The sequence below is a fragment of the Schistocerca americana genome, chromosome 3 (assembly GCF_021461395.2).
Source record: "Schistocerca americana isolate TAMUIC-IGC-003095 chromosome 3, iqSchAmer2.1, whole genome shotgun sequence".
Taxonomy (NCBI): Eukaryota; Metazoa; Arthropoda; class Insecta; order Orthoptera; family Acrididae; genus Schistocerca; species Schistocerca americana.
Window position 1 is genome coordinate 298,854,073 of NC_060121.1, and position 18,940 is coordinate 298,873,012.

At 36.7% G+C, this 18,940-nt stretch overlaps 1 protein-coding gene across 1 annotated transcript in view; it reads left to right on the forward strand.

Annotated features, from left to right (window-relative positions):
• Positions 1-18,670, forward strand: part of LOC124606041 (rap guanine nucleotide exchange factor 4) — a 181,068-nt gene extending 162,398 nt beyond the window's left edge. The window contains exon 15 of the mRNA XM_047138004.1: positions 18,283-18,670. Within this exon, the coding sequence (XP_046993960.1) occupies positions 18,283-18,407 (125 nt within the window). The 3' untranslated portion in view covers positions 18,408-18,670. The remainder of the gene's footprint in view (positions 1-18,282) is intronic.
• The last annotated feature ends 270 nt before the right edge of the window (positions 18,671-18,940 follow it).

Here is an 18,940-nt window from a genome sequence, read left to right on the forward strand (position 1 = left end):
ACAAATTTGTGCCTTCTCTGCCTACACCTAAACATCTTGGCACAATCTTGTATTCGCCTCATACATCATCTTCCCATGGGGAGCAGAAGTCTTGAACTGAACATTATATTTGCAGACTTTACACAAAATATGTATATTAGTTACAATCCCAATTATGGCACTCTCATCACTCTCTCTAAGGCCTTTTGACCCACAATTACCACATGCACATGAAAAATTAATCATATGGGCAAGTATTTCTCAGTCAGTTAACCTAAATCCACTGGAAAACTTGTCTACAGCACTGTACACAGCGTGATCAGCCCCTTCACTAATTTTCTTCTTCGATGAACTTGGTGACTTTGTTGAAAATTGTTCCTTCACACTTAGAAGCAGCATCTGTAACTCTGTTATTTAAATTTTGTGTACCCTTTACATGCGAAATTCGACATTCCATTACTATTTTGAATATGTGTCCACTGCAATGACCCAGTTTGAGCGAAACGGGTTGATATGTGCAAAACTAAAAACTGAGATAAGTTTGTAGCACATACTATTCAAAAAACACAGTGTAAACAAAGGGGCAAGTAGAGAATTTTTATGACAACTTTCTGGATTCATCTGCAGTTTGTTTCAATTGTGTGAACAAAAATTTAATGCACAAAAAATTTCTAGTGTAGACAAAGTGTGGTTCACAGCATAGAAAGAGGGGGCATGGTAAGTGCAGACACCCAAACTAACTTTTTTAAAACATATTTCTAGCCAGAATTGGATTATGAAAATTTGCCTGATAGAATTTTACACATAGCATCACTGACGTTTGGTTTAAGAATCGTGTAACAAGGCTGTATATGTGGAAGAGCCTAGGAGATGCTGGAAAATTTCAGTTTGAATACACTGGGTGTTTGATTGCTGTAGGTACAGATGAAAGAGGTGAGTACAGGCCAAGAAAATTAGTAGATAATTCTAATACACTTAGAACCAAAAACCAATGATTTCCCCAATATGACACATTAAGACAGAATATATAAACACCTCATATCAGGGTCCCCGTGGATCTAAGCTGCAAATATCCACGTTAAAAGTGTTCCACATGATCACCATATATGTGAAGTCAGGCTTAAGCACGTCTGCTCAAACCCATACATGTTCAAAAATCCCAGGTATGTTTCGAATGCATTGCCAGCTATCCACAATACAATATCGGAACAAGTTTATTGATGGTTAAAGTTCAGTGTGCCTAGAGGATTTATTGGTGACCAATTCCTCCTATTCCATCAGTGAACTTCTAGTACAACCAACTGGTGTGTGTGTGTGTGTGTGTGTGTGTGTGTGTGTGTGTTTGTTTGTTTGCCAATAGTGTCAAATAACATGAGTATTGTACAAATTCAGCACAGTAATATGATCACTGTAAATAAGTGCTGTAAAATGTTATTTTTATTTAGTATTTATTATTTATTTTACGTATTAAGTGAAAATATGTTTAAAATTTTGATGACTTATTACGCATCCATGACAGTCATTTCACTTGGAATCCTTGGAAGGAACATCTACATATTTGTTTTTCATTGTAAATATTTACTATGTATTCTAGTTTATCTGAAATGTTCTGTATCATCAAGGATCATCTTACTGTGAATCAACCAGAATGAAAAGCATACCTAATCTAATTTAATTTAAACTCTTATTACCAGGTCTGGAATACATCATAGCTTTTACATATCACCACACAAACAAAATCCAAAGGTTTAATATGGAGAACCTGGGAGACTGTGGTATTGACAGGCCACAAACAACACACTTGTTGAAATTCTATTTATCAGAATTTAGGTATCCAGAATGATGATAAAGTTAAATGAGGGCAGTTAATCACTTTGTAATTTACACCTCACTTGTGGTCTTTTGAAATAAACATAGTCTTAAATCTCACCGTGTTGTAACATAGGTGAAATGTGTTTTACTCATCTCATGATGTACAGAATTTCAGAACATATGCCTGATGTACAGGAGACATGAAAAGGTTACAGTTTGCTTATTTGAAATTTCATCCACCTACTGTAATACTTCGTGAGGAATTTACTTATTTAAAATTCGTCAAACTCCCTCATGAAGTAGATGAAGATGAGAATGAGAGGGCAGGTATGATATTGCAATGAGAATTTGAAAGGGCACTGTAAGATCTAAGTCGAAACAAGACCCCCTGGAATAATTGACATTCTCTCAGAAATCTGGATTTGCGTAGTTAAAAAAAAAGAAAGACTGATTGCTGCACTCTATAATTTATAATTCCCTCAGAGTTAATGATAATCATGGGAGAGCCAGCCATGATGAATCTAATCCATCTGGTGTGCAAAACATGAGAATACCTTCAGACTTGAAGAAGAATATTGTAATTCCAATTTAAAATAAATCAGATGCTAACATGTGTAAATGTTAGATGCCTGAAGATGGTGTAATGCATTGCTGGCACTGGTTGTTCAATAAAATAACAATTTGGAAATTTAGATGGCTGAAAGGTGTTTTGATTTGACATTCTGCATCAAGCAGCTGAGGTCCCACAACCATCTGTAAAACGATGGACATACAGAGACAACAGCTTATGTTGCACCTTTAAATCTTGATTAGAGCTAGTCCTCTGCATCAAATATAGTTCTTTCTTCCTTGTGCTACATATTTTGACATCAGAAGTTAACCACTGTTTACTTTAGCTTACACTGTCACAGTTGACTTGATTCATATTGGTGTAAGGATATTTTTAGGAGAGAACTAGATTTCTCATTTGCTTTGTGTCTTTCCTGTTTTTTGTCTGAAAATTCTCTCTGAATAGTGCAACTGATTTAACCTGTAGAATTCTGTAAAATTGTACATTCCTCTTATTACTTATATATGACAGATGAGGATATTTTATTGCTGCTACTTGATCATAGTTATCAGATGAACCATTTATAATGGACTTGTACTACGGTACTTAAATCTGTGTATCTCTTGTATCCGTGAGACTTCAGTCAAATTTTGTGTGTATGTAGAAATTCCTCTTTTCTGTTATTGGCTCTATAGCTGTATATTAGTACCTTGTATCCCCCAGGAGGTATCCGTGCAATTAGTCTCTTGCCACAAGCACATGAGTGCAAACCGTGCTGCATATTGTGTTCAAGTGAGTGCCATTGCATCAATCAGACAAATGTGCTTCACTTTTGGTTCAAATAAAATATTAACTTCAATTAATTGACCAATAAAAAGATTTTATCCACTAAAGGAAAGTGTGTGTGAGATTGGGAAGTAAAACTATCTTTTACTTACCTGAATCGGTGATTCAGATTAGTCATTCTGCAGTTTTTTGTTTTCCTGAATGTAAAGCTGTGACAAATATCTAAATGAATTTGAGTTAGACTTTTTTCTTCAAAAAAACATTGTTTAGGGATTTTATTGCTCAAAATAAACAAATAAATAAAATATGAATAAATATATTCACAAACTGGATTTTAAAAGCTGCTGGCCATTTGGGTGGTGGCAACCCTCCTTTCCTTATTACTGGCTAATGGCCTTGAGAGTGCCGAAGCCTCAAAAAATTATCAGGTGATCAAGTCTACAAATGAGTAATTAGTATATTTTTTCCATTTGTTTCTAAATGTAAGAACCCATGTTGTTGTAACATGATGTGACTATGTTGTTAAAGTGGATTTTTCTGTCGTAACATGTGGAATTCAATATATTATATATGAACTTTTTTAGTTTTATAATTTGATGTTGCAAAACAGACCAAAGTATTTCCATATAATTATATAAAAAAGAAATAAACAGCATTCCTAAAAAATTTCTCATTCCATACAGTTAGATGGAAAACTAGTTTCATAACAAAGCTATCTGTTTCTTAATAAGTATTTGCCAGAATTACATTAACAATTTGATCATGTTAGTAGCCTCCTTACATCCTTTTTTTCCATCTAGTTCCACAATATATGTTAGTGAAGCTGTCAGACTACCTTTACTAGATGAATGTTTTATTATACATTACTAAATCAGTAAACATATATGAGGGCAGAACTTTAATAGTGGCAACTATTTATTTACAGCTCGTACAAAGTAGATACGTGTTTGAAAGTTTTACTGACCTTCAAAGTAGTCACCAGCATTTTGTATAACGCATTGCCAGTGATGTTTAAGTCATAGGATACTCTGAGCAGTGCCAGTTGTGTTGACAGTTTGAGCAGTGTGGTCTATTGCCCGACGAATTTGTAGCAGTTCTGAAGCAAATGCCATGAAGTGTTTCCTTCAGTTTAGAAATCCAGTGGAACTCACGAGGGCTTAAGTCAGGGGAGTGCAGTAGGTGGTACACCACTTAGCAGCCCCGTCAGTCAAACAAATCAGTAACAGCTTGCACTGTATGTGCTTGAGCATTGTCCTGAAAAATGATGGCCAGGTCCTGCAGAAAGTGTTATCACCTCTGCTGTTCATTTTTGGAATACAACCTACGACCAGCTTAGAGACAGAAGTGATGACACTTTCTGCAGGACCTGGCCATCATTTTGCAGGACAATGCTCAAGCATGTACATCGCAGGCAATGGGTTATACACAATGCTGGTGACTACTTTGAAGGTCAGTAAAACTTTGAAACATGTATCTATTTTGTATGAGCTGTAAATAAATAGTTGCCACTATTAAAGTTCCAACCCTCGTAATAGTAGTTAACTACATAAAGGCAATAGGACAACTTCATGACAACTCCCCACCACAGAATTCTACACAAAATTTATTATGAGTGGCATTCTGGTAGCATCCCAATGTAATTACAGGGAGCTGTATACCTAATTAAAACTCTTCTCACGCTAAACCTACCGTAGACTCTCAACAATCTGAACTAATGTGGCAGTAGGTCAAGCTGGTGACAAAAAACTGGATAGGCTGGAGTTCTATAAATTCTCTCTTCCTACTCCAGCCACACCATTCAAAAATCCCAAAACCAAATTTTATTAACACTTTCTGACTTCTTATCTAATACACTATATGATCAAAAATATCTGGACACTCCCAAAAACATATGTTTTTCATATTAGGTGCATTGTGCTGCCACATACTGCCAGGTACTCCATATCAGTGACTCAGTAGTCATTAGACATTGGAAAGAGCAGAGTGGCATGCTCCGCGGAACTCACGGACTTAGGACGTGCACAGTTGACTAGGTGTCACTTGCGCCATATATCTGTACAAGAGATTTCCACACTCCTAAACATTCCTAGGTCCACTGTTTCCAATGTGATAGTGAAGTGGAAATGTGAAGGGACACGTAGAGCACAAAAGCATACAGGCCAACCTCGACTTTCGACTGACAGAGACTGCCGACAGTTGAAGAGGGTCATAATGTGTAATGGGCAGATATCTATCCAGGCTGTTTCACAGGAATTCCAAACTGCATCAGGATCCACTGCAAGTACTATGACAGTTAGGTGGGAAGTAAGAAAACTTGGATTTCATGGTCGAGTGGCTGCTCATAAGCCACACATCATGCTGGTAAATGCCAAATGATGCGTCGCTTGATGTAAGAAGAGTAAACATTGGATGATTGAACAGTGGATAAACATTGTGTGGAGTGAGAATTACAGTACACAATGTGGTGATCCAATGGCAGGGTGTGGTTATGGCGAATGCCCAGTGAAAGTCATCTGCCAGTATATGTAATACCAACAGCAAAATTCGGAGATGGTGGTGTTATGGTGTGGTTGTGTTTTTCATGGAGGGTGCTTGCACCCCTTGTTGTTTTGCATGGCATTATCACCGGACAGGCCTACATTGATGTCTTAAGCACCTTTTTGCTTCCCACTGTTGAAGAGCAATTCAGGAATGTGATTGCATCTTTCAGCATGATTGAGCACCTGTTCTTAATGCACAGCCTGTGGCGGAGTGGTTACATGACAATAACATCCATATAATGAACTGGCCTGCACAGAGTCCTGATGTGAAATCTATAGAACACATTTGGTATGTTTTGGAATTCTTACTTCATGCCAGGTCTCACCAACCAATATAGATACCTCTCCTCAGTGCAGCAACCCATGAAGAATGGGCTGCCATTCCTCAAGAAACCTTGCAGCACCTGTTTGAATGTATGCCCGTGAGAGTGGAAGGTGTCATCAAGGCTAAGGGTGGGCCAACACCATATTGAATTCCAGCATTCCTGGTGGAGGGTGCCACTAACTTGTAAGTCATTTTCAGCTGGGTGTCTGGATACTACTGATCACATAGTGTACATGCTAGTTATAAGTTTTTGTTACATACATACTGTGCACTTCAAAAATTCTGCACACTTCAATAATTATCACAGGAAACATAATATTATTTGCATTGTAAACTATGAATGTATGATTACACAATGCGAAAAGCTAGGTCTAGCAAAAAAATTGAAACTTACAGGTTTGAGGTTTTAAAAAAGTCTTCAATAGATTACAGTTTCCCTCCTTCAGCCCTCTTCCCTGCTGCAGTGTCCCTCCACTTATGCAAACGGATGACATCAGCTGGCATTGCTTCTTCCTGCTCACTAATGTACTGTAGCACTGCCTCAGTCATCTTGAACCTTTAAGAATGTCAGATGAGATTTCTCCTGTTATTTAAGTTGGCCTTCCCCTCTTGTGTTACTTTCCCTTATGTCATCATTTCCATGATATTGCCAGTTATTTCATCAGCTTCATAATTTGCCATCCATTCAGTGACATTCTCTGCATCAACATTCCACACAGCCTGATACATTTTTAAGGAATGAAATGTCATCATTTCCCCCTTTGAGTTCAGTTTCACACATGGTTCAAAGCTGAGAGTCCACTTTCATGGTCTAAAAGAATTTTCTAAGACTTTATAGGTCATAAGTTTGGAATCACTTCCCATACTTCAGCCAACCAATTTATGGCAGCTATCAAGTCAATCCTTTCTGGTATGATTGAAATCACTGATATCAACATACTGAGATGATGGCAGTGAGACTTCTCCTTCAGCATTTTGAGGATGCCCTGGTCCATTGGATGACAAAGAGCAGTCAAGTTTGTTGGTAAAAATAATACTTTCGAATCTCCATCTGTGAGTTTGCCACTGGCAGGATGTAAGTTCATTATCAAGAGGCAGTAGAGCTTTCATTGGTAAATTGTTGTCTTTCAAGTATTTTTCTGGTATAAATTCATTTTGGACCAAGGTTTTAAAGATTTTGAAACTCGTACATGCTTTCTTTCAAAGAGTGTAATGTAAGGGCAGTGATTCCTGATTTTTCAGGTTTCTGAGGTTCCCTTTTAATGTAAGCCTAAGCTTGTGGTTGCCATTTGCATTACTGCAAGCCAATATGATAACTCATTCCTTACTTCACTTATATCAGAATAGATTACGGTGGTCTAGATTAGATTAGATGTACTGTTTGTTCCAGTTGATCCTTAGTGAGGAAATCTTTTGGGATGTGGAACATGTCGAAGGAAGGGGGGGAGGGGGGGGGGGGGGGAAAGAGCACACATTAAATATTTACAACAAAAACAGATGTGCTAGTGTACCTTGCACAGATCTCAAATGAAATCACCCTTGTGGATGTGGACTTGGTCAAAAAAGATAAAATCTGAAGCATATTTACATTTAAAAGGCTATGTAACTTGCTCCAAATATTAAATGTTCAATACACTTCCATGAACCATGGATCTTGCCATTGGTGGGGAGGCTTGCATGCCTCAGCAATACAGATAGCTATTCCGTAGGTGCAACCACAACGGAGGGGTATCTGTTGAGAGGCCAGACAAATGTGTGGTTCCTAAAGAGGGGCAGCAGCCTTTTCAGTAGTTGCAGAGGCAACAGTCTGGATGATTGACTGATCTGGCCTTGTAACACTTACCAAAATGGCCTTGCTGTGCTGGTACTGTGAACGACTGAAAGCAAGGGGAAACTACAGCCGTAATTTTTCCTGAGGGCATGCAGCTTTACTGTATGGTTAAATGATGATGGTGTCCTCTTGGGTAAAATATTCCGGAGGTAAAATAGTCCCCCATTCGGATCTCCGGGCGGGGACTAGTCAGGAGGACGCTGTTATGAGGAGAAAGAAAATAGGTGTTGTACGGATAAGAGTGTGGAATGTCAGCTCCCTTAATCGGGCAGGTAGGTCAGAAAATTTAACAAGGGAAATGGATAGGTTAAAGTTAGATATAGTGGGAATTAGTGAAGTTTGGTGGTAGGAGGAACAAGACATTTGGTCAGGTTAATACAGGGTTATAAATATAAAATCAAATAGGAGTAATGCAGGAGTAGTTTTAATAATGAATAAAAAAAATAAGAGTGCAGGTAAGCTACTACAAACAGCACTGTGAATGCATTATTGTGGCCAAGATAGACACAAAGCCCATGCCTACTACAGTAGTACAAGTTTATATGCCAACTAACTCTGCAGATGATGAAGAAATTGATGAAATGTATGGTGAGATAAAAGAAATTATTCAGATAGTGAAGGGAGACAAAAATTTCATAGTCACGGGTGACTGGAATTCGATAGTAGGAAAAGGAAGAGAAGGAAACATAGTATGAATATGGAATGGGAGTAAGGAATGAAAGAGGAAGCCGCTTGGTAGAAATTTGCTCAGAGCTTAATTTAATCGTAACTAATACTTGGTTCAAGAATCATAAAAGAAGGTTGCAGGAAGAAGCCTGGAGATACTGGAAGGTCTCAGATAGATTATATAATGGTAAGACAGAGATTTAGGAACAAAGTTTTAAATTGTAAGACATTTCCATGGGTGGATGTGGGCTCTGACCACAATCTATTAGTTATGAACTGTAGATTAAAACTGAACAAACTGCAAAAAGGTGGGAATTTAAGGAGATGGGACCTGGATACACTGACTGAACCAGAGGTAGTACAGTGTTTCAGGGAGAGCATGAGGGAACAATTGACAGGAATGGGGAAAAGAAATACAGTAGAATAAGAATGGGTAGCTTTGAGGGATGAGATAATGAAGGCAACAGAGAATCAAGTAGGTAAAAAGACAAGGGCTCGTAGAAATCCTTGGGTAACAGAAGAAATATTGAATTTAATTGATGAAAGGAGAAAATATAAAAATGCAGTAAATTAAGCAGGCAAAAAGGAATACAAATGCCTCAAAAATGAGATCCACAGGAAGTGCAAAATGGCTAAGCAGGTATGGATAGAGGACAAATGTAAGGATGTAGAGGCTTATCTCACTAGGGGTAAGATAGATACTGCTTACAGGAAAATTAAAGAGACCTTTGGAGAAAAGAGAACCACTTGTATGAATATCAAGAGCTCAGATGGAAACCCAGTTCTAAGCAAAGAAGGGAAAGCAGAAAGGTGGAAGGAGTATGTAGAGGGTCTATACAAGGGCGAGGTACTTGAGGGCAATATTATGGAAATGGAAGAGTATGTAGATGAAGATGAAATAGGAGATACGATACTGCGTGATGAGTTTGACAGAGTTCTGAAAGACCTAAGTCGAAAGCCAGTCCTGACAAAACTCTACCATCTGGTGAGCAAGATGTATGAGACAGGTGAAATACCCTCAGACTTCAAGAAAAATATAATAATTACAATCCCAAAGAAAGCAAGTGTTGACAGATGTGAAAATTACCGAACTATCAGTTTAATAAGTCACAGCTGCAAAATACTAATGCAAATTCTTTGCAGATGAATGGAAAAACTGGTAGAAGCTGACCTCGGGGAAGATGAGTTTGGATTCTGTAGAAATATTGGAACACGTGAGGCAATACTGACCTTAAGACTTATCTTAGAAGAAAGATTAAGGAAAGGCAAATCTACGTTTCTAACATTTGTAGACTTAGAGGAAGCTTTTGACAATGTTGACTGGAATACTCTCTTTCAAATTCTGAAGGTGGCAGGGGTAAAATACAGGGTGTGAAAGGCTATTTACAATTTGTACAGAAAGCAGATGGCAGTTATAAGAGTCGAGGGGCACGAAAGGGAAGTAGTGGTTGGGAAGGGAGTGAGACAGGGTTGTAGTCTCTCCCCGATGTTATTCAATCTGTATATTGAGCAAGCAGTAAAGGAAACATAAGGAAAAATTCGGAGTAGGTATTAAAATCCATGGAGAAGAAATAAAAACTTCGAGGTTCGCCGATGACATTGTAATTCTGTCAGGGGCAGCAAAGAACTTGGAAGGGCAGTTGAATGGAATGGACAGTGTCTTGAAAGGAGGATATAAGATGAACATGAACAAAAGCAAAACGAGAATAATGGAATTGAGTCGGGTTATGCTGAGGGTATTGATTAGGAAATGAGAGACTTAAAGTAGGAAAGGAGTTTTGCTATTTGGGGAGCAAAATAACTCATGATGGTCAAAGTAGAGAGGATATAAAATGTAGACTGGCAATGGCAAGGAAAACGTTTCTGAAGAAGAGAAATTTGTTAACATCGAGTATAGATTTAAATGTCAGGAAGTCGTTTCTGAAAGTATTTGTATGGAGTGTAGCCATGTATGGAAGTGAAACATGGACGATAAATAGTTTGGACAAGAAGAGAATAGAAGCTTTCGAAATGTGGTGCTACAGAAGAATGCTGAAGATTAGATGGGCAGATCACTTAACTAATGAGGAGGTATTGAATAGAATTGTTGAGAAGAGGAGTTTGTGGCACAACTTGACTAGAAGAAGGGACTGGTTGGTAGGACATGTTCTGAGGCATCAAGGGATCACAAATTTAGTATTGGAGGGCAGTGTGGAGGGCAAAAATCGTAGAGGGAGACCAAGAGATCAATACACTAAGCAGATTCAGAAGGATGTAGGTTGCAGTAGGTACTGGGAGATGAAGAAGCTTGCACAGGATAGAGTTGCATGGAGAGCTGCATCAAACAACATCAAAGAACAACAACAACAACAACACTTAGATGCATATGATAATTCTGAGGCTATTGTACCCATGCATCTTCAAACAAAGAAATAAAATAAAAAGTGTTTTACAGCAGTTTATTTATTTATTTGTCCATGAGACCTTGTTGATACATAGTACGTACATAATATGTTGGACATCATTTAATACAAAATTGTTTCTATTATTTTAACATCATTAATCTCTTGTGGTCACATTACTGCATAAAATTTGTAAAAAATGTCAGATTGTACACAATATTCACATTACCCCAAACAATGGAAACTCTAGTAGGAATATCAACACTGTAGGAAAAGACAGATTGCTACTTACCATAAAGGAGACACATTAGGTTGCAGACACGCACAATTAAGACACTTACGTGAAGCGTTTGGCCACAGCTTTCATCAGTAAGAGAGATACACAAATCATTCATACACACAAACAAGCATACCTCATGCACGCATGACCACCAACTCCAGCATCTTGGCACGAGATGCTGGAGTTAGCTGCCATGTGTGCATGAGGTGTGCTTGCTTGTGTGTATGTCTCTTTTACTGATGAAGGCTGTGGCTGAAAGAGTTATGTAAGTGTAATTTGTCTGCAACTTAATGTGTCTTCTTTACAGTAAGTAGCAATCTGTCTTTTCCTACATTGTTGATATTCACATTCTGTGACATTTTTTAATAACATACCCACATCAGTCAGTTCTGCTAAGAAATTCATCAATGGAACAGGAGGAGTTGGCCACCAATAAATCCTTTATAGACTCTTCTCAAACTGAACTTTATTAATAGTCAAATTTTTGTGGCTGCTGGTGTGTTATTGAAAATGTTTGTTACTGAATAGTGGACACCTTTCTGAACCAAAGTAAATGACTTTAAATCTTTGTGAAAGTTATTATTATTTCTAGGTTGATTTCATGAACTGAGCTCTTGCTTTGAAAATAAAAGACAAATTTTTAATAACAAATTTCACTAAGAATAAATATATTGGGAAGCAGTTGTTAGCATCCTCTGTTCCTTAAACAGCCCTTTTTATTTATTATTTGAGATACATATTCCATAGATCCAGTAATGCATGATTAAGCATGGATGTGGAATGAGTCAAAGCAGATACAATATAGATATCATACAATACAATACATACTGGTATATTACACATGGTAGATGAATGATTCAAAACTGCTACAGTACAATAATATAATCAATATAATAAACAATACAATACAATACAATACAAAATTACAATAGTGATAAAAAACAATACAGATAACAATGACAAAGGAAATAATCTGAATTGCTACTCAAATTATTTATCTCTGTTGAAGAATTCATCTAAAGAGTAGAAACATTTTTCCAGTAGGAATTCCTTTAGCTCTTTTTTGAATAGCATTTCATTTTCTTTTAGAAACTTTATATTACTTGGCAGTGCGTTAAAGATTTTTGTAGTTGTGTACTTTACCCCTTTTTGTACCAGAGAGAGATTTTTCCATTCACAGTGCATATCACCTTTCCGTCTTGTGTTATAATGATGGTATGCCTCATTTGTTTCATATTCAGAGGAGTTGAGAAGAGTGAAAGCCATGAGTGAGAGGAGATATTGTGAGGTAGTGGTTAATATACCTAACTGTTTAAAAAGATTTTGACATGATGTTCTTGGAGGGACACTACATATAATTCGGACTACTTTTTTCTGGCTTACAAAAATTATTTTTGAAAGTGGTGCGTTGCCCCAAAAGATTATTCCATAGCACATCACTGAATGAAAGTAGCCAAAATGCCAAAATATGCAGACCTTGATACGTTGATGTCTCCAATTTTGGAGATTATTCGGATGGCAAATGTTGCTGAGCTAAGCTTTTTTAGTGTTTGCTGTATGCAGAATTCCCAGTTGAGCCGGTTATCTATGTGAACGCCTAGGAACTATGTGCACTGAACGCTCTGTAACTGTTGGCTCTCGTGTGCAATGTTAATCTCTTCTGAGCTTATGTAACTGGACTGGAACTGCATGTAATTTGTTTTACTGAGGTTTATTGCTAGAGAATTTGCCGTGAACCAGTTCAGAGCGTTTGCAAGTGCTTGGTTGGTATTTAACTCTACGTCAGTGGAGGTTTTGTGAGCTGTCACTATACTTATCATCTGCAAACATTGTGATATTGATAGCACTATTTGAGGACAAGGGTAGGTCATTAATATATATAATAAATAAGATGGGACCAAGGACTGACCCTTGTGGAACTCCATGATGTACTGTTCCCCAGTCAGACTCTACCTCTCCTACTTGTAGATTTTTAACACCTAATACTATTTTTTGTTGTCTGTCTTCTAGATATGATCTGAGCCAGTTACCCATTTGTCCACGGATTCCATATTGGGGTGCTTTTCGTAAAAGTATTGTGTGACCGACGCAGTCGAAAGCCTTAGTCAGGTCACAGAATATGCCAATGGGTAATTTTTTCTTGTCAAGGCATTCTACAATGTTATTTGTAAGCGTGTAAATTGCTTTGGTTGTAGATATGCCTTATCTGAGACCAAATTGTTGTTTACTAATTGGTGCAAATTTTTCAAGGTGATTGACAATCCTGGCGTATATTAATTTTTGAAAAACTTTAGAAAATGCTGTTACAGAAGAGATAGGATGATAGTTGGAAACATCTGTGGGATCACCTTTTTTGTAGAGGGGCTTCACGGTAAAATACTTCATTCTGTCAGGGAAGATACCTTGATTTAGAGAGGAATTGAATATATGAGCTAGAACTTTACAGAGTTGATTACAGCTGGCTTTTAGCAGTTTCCTCTGCAGGATGTTCTTGAGTTCACACCACAAATAATTCATAAAGCACTTTCTTTGGCTTAGAACACTTTAGCTTCATTTGATGAGTTACCCAGAGAATAATCCTGTATGACATTACAGAATGAAGGTAAGCATAGTACACTACCTTTTTTTATTTTAATATCACCTATGTCTGACAACATTTGGCTTGGAAACAGAGATTTGTTTAGGCACTCAGCAGTTCTGTGGTATGCACCTTCCAGTTAAATGTATTATCAAGTTGTAATCCTAAGAATTTAATATTGTCAACTTCTTCTGTCGGCTTGTTGTCATATTTTAGGTGTATACTGGCAGGAAATCTTTTACAAGTTCTGAACAGCATATAGTTTTTTTCCCCCCCAAGGTTTAGTGACAGAGAATTGGCCATTAATCCATTATTAATGTCAAAGAAAATTTCATTAGCCGACCTTTCTAAGGCTATATTTGATTTACTATTTATTGCAATGTTTCTATCATCTGCAAACAAAACAAACTTGGTGGCTGGTAATGTTACTGATGAAAGGTCATGCAGAAGAAAAAGTAAGTGTGTTAAGATGGAACCTTGGGGGACACCACACATTATTGTTCACATTTAGATGGTGCCTGATATTTAATGCATGTCCTTTCTATTGACACTTTGTTTTCCATCAGAGATATAGGATTTGAATAATTTTGCAGCAGTTCCTGTTACTCCATAACATTCTAATTCACTTAGCCTGTAATTTATTGTCTAATTAAGTACATTCTCGCTGTATGTGTAGATAGCCTTCTCAATATCAAAACCCTTTAGAAATCCAAGTTGTGACTTGGATAATATTTTATTGGTGGTCAGATGGTTAATAAAAGACTGTATATCATCTCTCTAAAATTTTTGAGGATGCAGGTAAAAGTGGAATTGGACAGAAGTTTGATGGTATTTCTTTATCTCCATTCTTATACAAAGGCTTAATTTTAGCATATTTCAACTGTTCAGGGAATGTTCCACTGATAAGACTGGTTACACAAATAATTAGAAATATCACTAAACTCAGAGGCTTGCTCACTTTTTAATCATCTTCATTGACATGTTATCATACGCACTAGATGCGAGCTGCATCAAACCAGACTCAGGACTGAAGACCACAACAACAACAACAGATTTTTGCGATTTGAACGATTTTACCGTGATGATTACTTCTACTGGTGTTGTGAGGATCATACTCATGTTATTGTAGTTATTTTTAGCAGCTGGTCTGAGATATTCAAGGCAGCATCTACAGAACCTGACAACCCCATCTTTTTAGTAACAGTTATGAAGTGCTTAATGAGAAGTTCAGCAACACTGCACACATCTGTTACCCATGTAACATTTACTCTTAATGCTATGTGCTTCTCTTCGTCTGTGATTGTATTAGTCCCTGCCTTCACTATAAACCATATTGCTGTGGCATCAACAAGTACAAACAATGTATCTATGCCATTGCAAGTTCTTTGACTTTGTGAACCTGATGGCCCATGCCATCTTGCTTGTTGAATTCGCTGCATGATATGTTGTAATGTGGACGTCTGTATGCAGTATACCAAGCCCTACAGAAATGTGCATGTTTCCTTGGGCTACAACCCAACAGAAATCCCACATTGTCTTTATTTTCTTATTTGATGTGACTATCCTGTTATCATAAAGCATTTACTTTGATGTCCATATTACTATCTTCAATATTTTGCAGTCTGCAGCATTTATTTACATCAGATCTGTTTGTGACTGATAAATGTAGTTTCCATTTTGTCTTACAGGATAGCTTTATTCCTTGTATAATCCATAGTTTTTTTAAAAAAAACAAGGATCTAATCTAGGTTTGGAGGAAAACATGCTATGAGCATTGTACACGTTACTCCAATTCATGTCTTTGAGGAGTTTCAGGAAACAACCAATTTTTAGCTTAATGGCTAGCCTCTTGAATTCAGATGTAGTAAATTTTATATCCTGGTCAGTATTAACATTTAGCAAAAGGAACTGCATGTCATGATCTGAGAGACTACTTATTATAGGTTTTATGATATAAATGTGTTCATTAGACTTTTCTGTAAAGATATTATAAATGGACATCTTTGAGCCCTTAGATATTCTAGTTTGAAAGTTAAAAGTATTAATTAAGTTGAATGACAATGCACTGACTGCAATAAGTTCTTACTTGAAGAGCTTTCAAAAAAATCTATGTTAAAATCGCCACTAACCACTATATAATTTTTAGTAGGCCAATAGAGCTTCAAAGTGATTTATGAAGATTAAAATTACCTGCTGGTACTCGGTATACACTTACTATTGTGAATGATTTATTATGAAAGTCTACTTCTGTTATGCATGCTTCCATGTGCTGCAGTAGACAAAATGTATGAATGTCTATGGCATTAAACTTGTGGCAGTTCCTGATGAATCTGGCAACTCCTCCATTCTCCATTTCTGCTCTACAAAAGTGAGAAGCTAACCTAGATCCTGCAAGACTTAACGCATCTATATCAGTGGTCACATGATGTTTAGAGAGACAGATTATGTCAACTGGGTTGGTTGACTCGAATTCATCAATGCTGATAAATAGTTCATTAAATTTACTTTTTAGCCATCAAATATTTTAATTTACTAAATATAGTTTGCATTTCACATTGAATGAGATGAAACTGGGTGAAAATAAAATTTTTGGTGACTGTTGAAAATTTTTAACCTACAACTGTGTTTGTTGATCTAGTGTACCAGAATTATGCTGTTTAGTTCCTTTCTCAAATTGAAGGTTCGTTTAAATTCTGAACTCTGTTAGAACTTGTATCTGGGAATCATACTTCCTTTTTTGAAGCAAGCATTTTTGTAAGGAGCATCTTATAATTCAGACCACTCTCACTGCAATAGTACAGCTGCTCACCAGAAATTCCTTAGTCATCAATTAACTTCTTATGATAGTCTTTATAGAATGGCACAGTCTCTTTGTCAACAGAGCACTAACAGTAACCTGGCAAATGCTGAATCATTTTTTCCACCAATCCAACCATCCATCAATTGTAGTATAGTTTGAATCTTCTTCTTCCATTTGCCATTGATTAATAGGCAAATATTTTCATCTTAAATGTTCATGCCACAAAAATAAAGCTATCTCAACTTCTTTATGTTTACCTTACAGCATTATCTGCCTTACTTTTATTTCATTTCCATTAGCTTGGAAAGCACACCCCTTTCCAATTTCTGCTCATTTTTCATCTTGTATCCAACAGTACTTTTTCCTACATCTAACTCCAAAGCAGTAGTTTTGGCTGTAACCTCAGAACCCAGTCACATTTCAGCATGAAGTTTTTGATCCATACTCACTACAAGTTTTTTTATCACTCATTTTGGATTCCTTAAATAAAAGAAAAAGAATTGCACAAAACAACAATTTACCAATGCACATGCAACTGAAGAAACACCACACAGTTGCCTACAGAGCTGCTCTCTAAGAGTATTAATAGTTGTTTCTGAGTGGCACAGCATTGTAGCCAGAGCCCACTTGCTAAGGCTTTGGAAAAGAACAGAACATATAATAGACTTCATCATGGAGAAATATTTTTACAATATTAACTAATTAGGCTGGATAGTACAGAGGCTAGATAGACATAAGGCAGATAGTTGAGAGTCCACTGTATTACATTCAGGAGCAACCTCTCCCCCATGAAATATAACATTTTCAAAGAACATTGATGAATCTTATTGAAAATTTTGAATATAAAATTTAAAAACTACCAATAAACTGTCATGAGGAGTTGAATATGGAAACATTATTGAGTACAGTATTCACAATATTTCCAGTGTCCAGATACCAAAAATGCATATGCCAATATATATTATATATAAAAACAAAGATGAGATGACTTACCGAACAAAAGCGCTGGCAGGTCGATAGACACACAAACAAACACAAACATACACACAAAATTCAAGCTTTCGCAACAAACTGTTGCCTCATCAGGAAAGAGGGAAGGAGAGGGGAAGACGAAAGGAAGTGGGTTTTAAGGGAGAGGGTAAGGAGTCATTCCAATCCCGGGAGCGGAAAGACTTACCTTAGGGGGGAAAAAAGGACAGGTATACACTCGCACACACGCACATATCCATCCACACATGTGTGGATGGATATGTACGTGTGTGCGAATGTATACCTGTCCTTTTTTCCCCCCTAAGGTAAGTCTTTCCGCTCCCGGGATTGGAATGACTCCTTACCCTCTCCCTTAAAACCCACTTCCTTTCGTCTTCCCCTCTCCTTCCCTCTTTCCTGATGAGGCAACAGTTTGTTGCGAAAGCTTGAATTTTGTGTGTATGTTTGTGTTTGTTTGTGTGTCTATCGACCTGCCAGCGCTTTTGTTCGGTAAGTCACCTCATCTTTGTTTTTATATATAATTTTTCCCACGTGGAATGTTTCCTTCCATTATATTGATATGCCAATATATAATTTTATTATAATGTTATTTTGTATTGATAGAAGCTGCTTCAGAATTAAATGTTTTAGAAAACATCTGATCTTCTACATGAACCCCTGTAAATAGAACTGCTATACATCATTATTAAAGTTAAAAAAATTTTCTCTTTACTTTTATGTGCACAGAACATGTATTATTTACACATTACTGTTGGTTCTTTTAGTTCTAGAACCACCATCTCCAAAAAGTGAAGCAGAGGTACGATCGTACATCAGTTGCTTGAGGACAATAGATAACCAGAGAGTTCTAACAAGCTTGTCTCAGAAGCTTGAACCAAGAAGATCTTAGTAAATTAGAAACCAAATCTGTTGGTATGAAACTTATAACACCAAAGACATTATGGTCCTGTGGACATGTACTTTCCAAAGAACTGATTAAAACTATCCTAGAGCTTTCCAGAAAAACTTCAGTGTATCATTTGTAAATGTTTACATAAATCTAGTCACAAATGACTGAATTTTATTTATATGCATGTAAATTTTGTAACAAAAGATACACTAATTTATATAACAAAATATCTAATATTAACAATTATTCTTTTAATTGTAATTTCTCTGTATGCACATTATTAAAGTAAAATGAAAAGCATTCAGAAATGCAGATAATTTTCAGGGGAAATTTACTCGTACAGTGCATTTTTTTGGCACTATGTACTTGCCCATCAAGAAGCAATATTTTAACAATAATCATTGTTGAATGTGAGTGAAATTTTTATCCAAGCCTACTACACAACAATCAGCATCAGATTTTATAAAATTAAACATTTTAAAAGTATTTAATTTTTGTTTGTGTGTACAATAAGACAATCTCTCTCTCTCTCT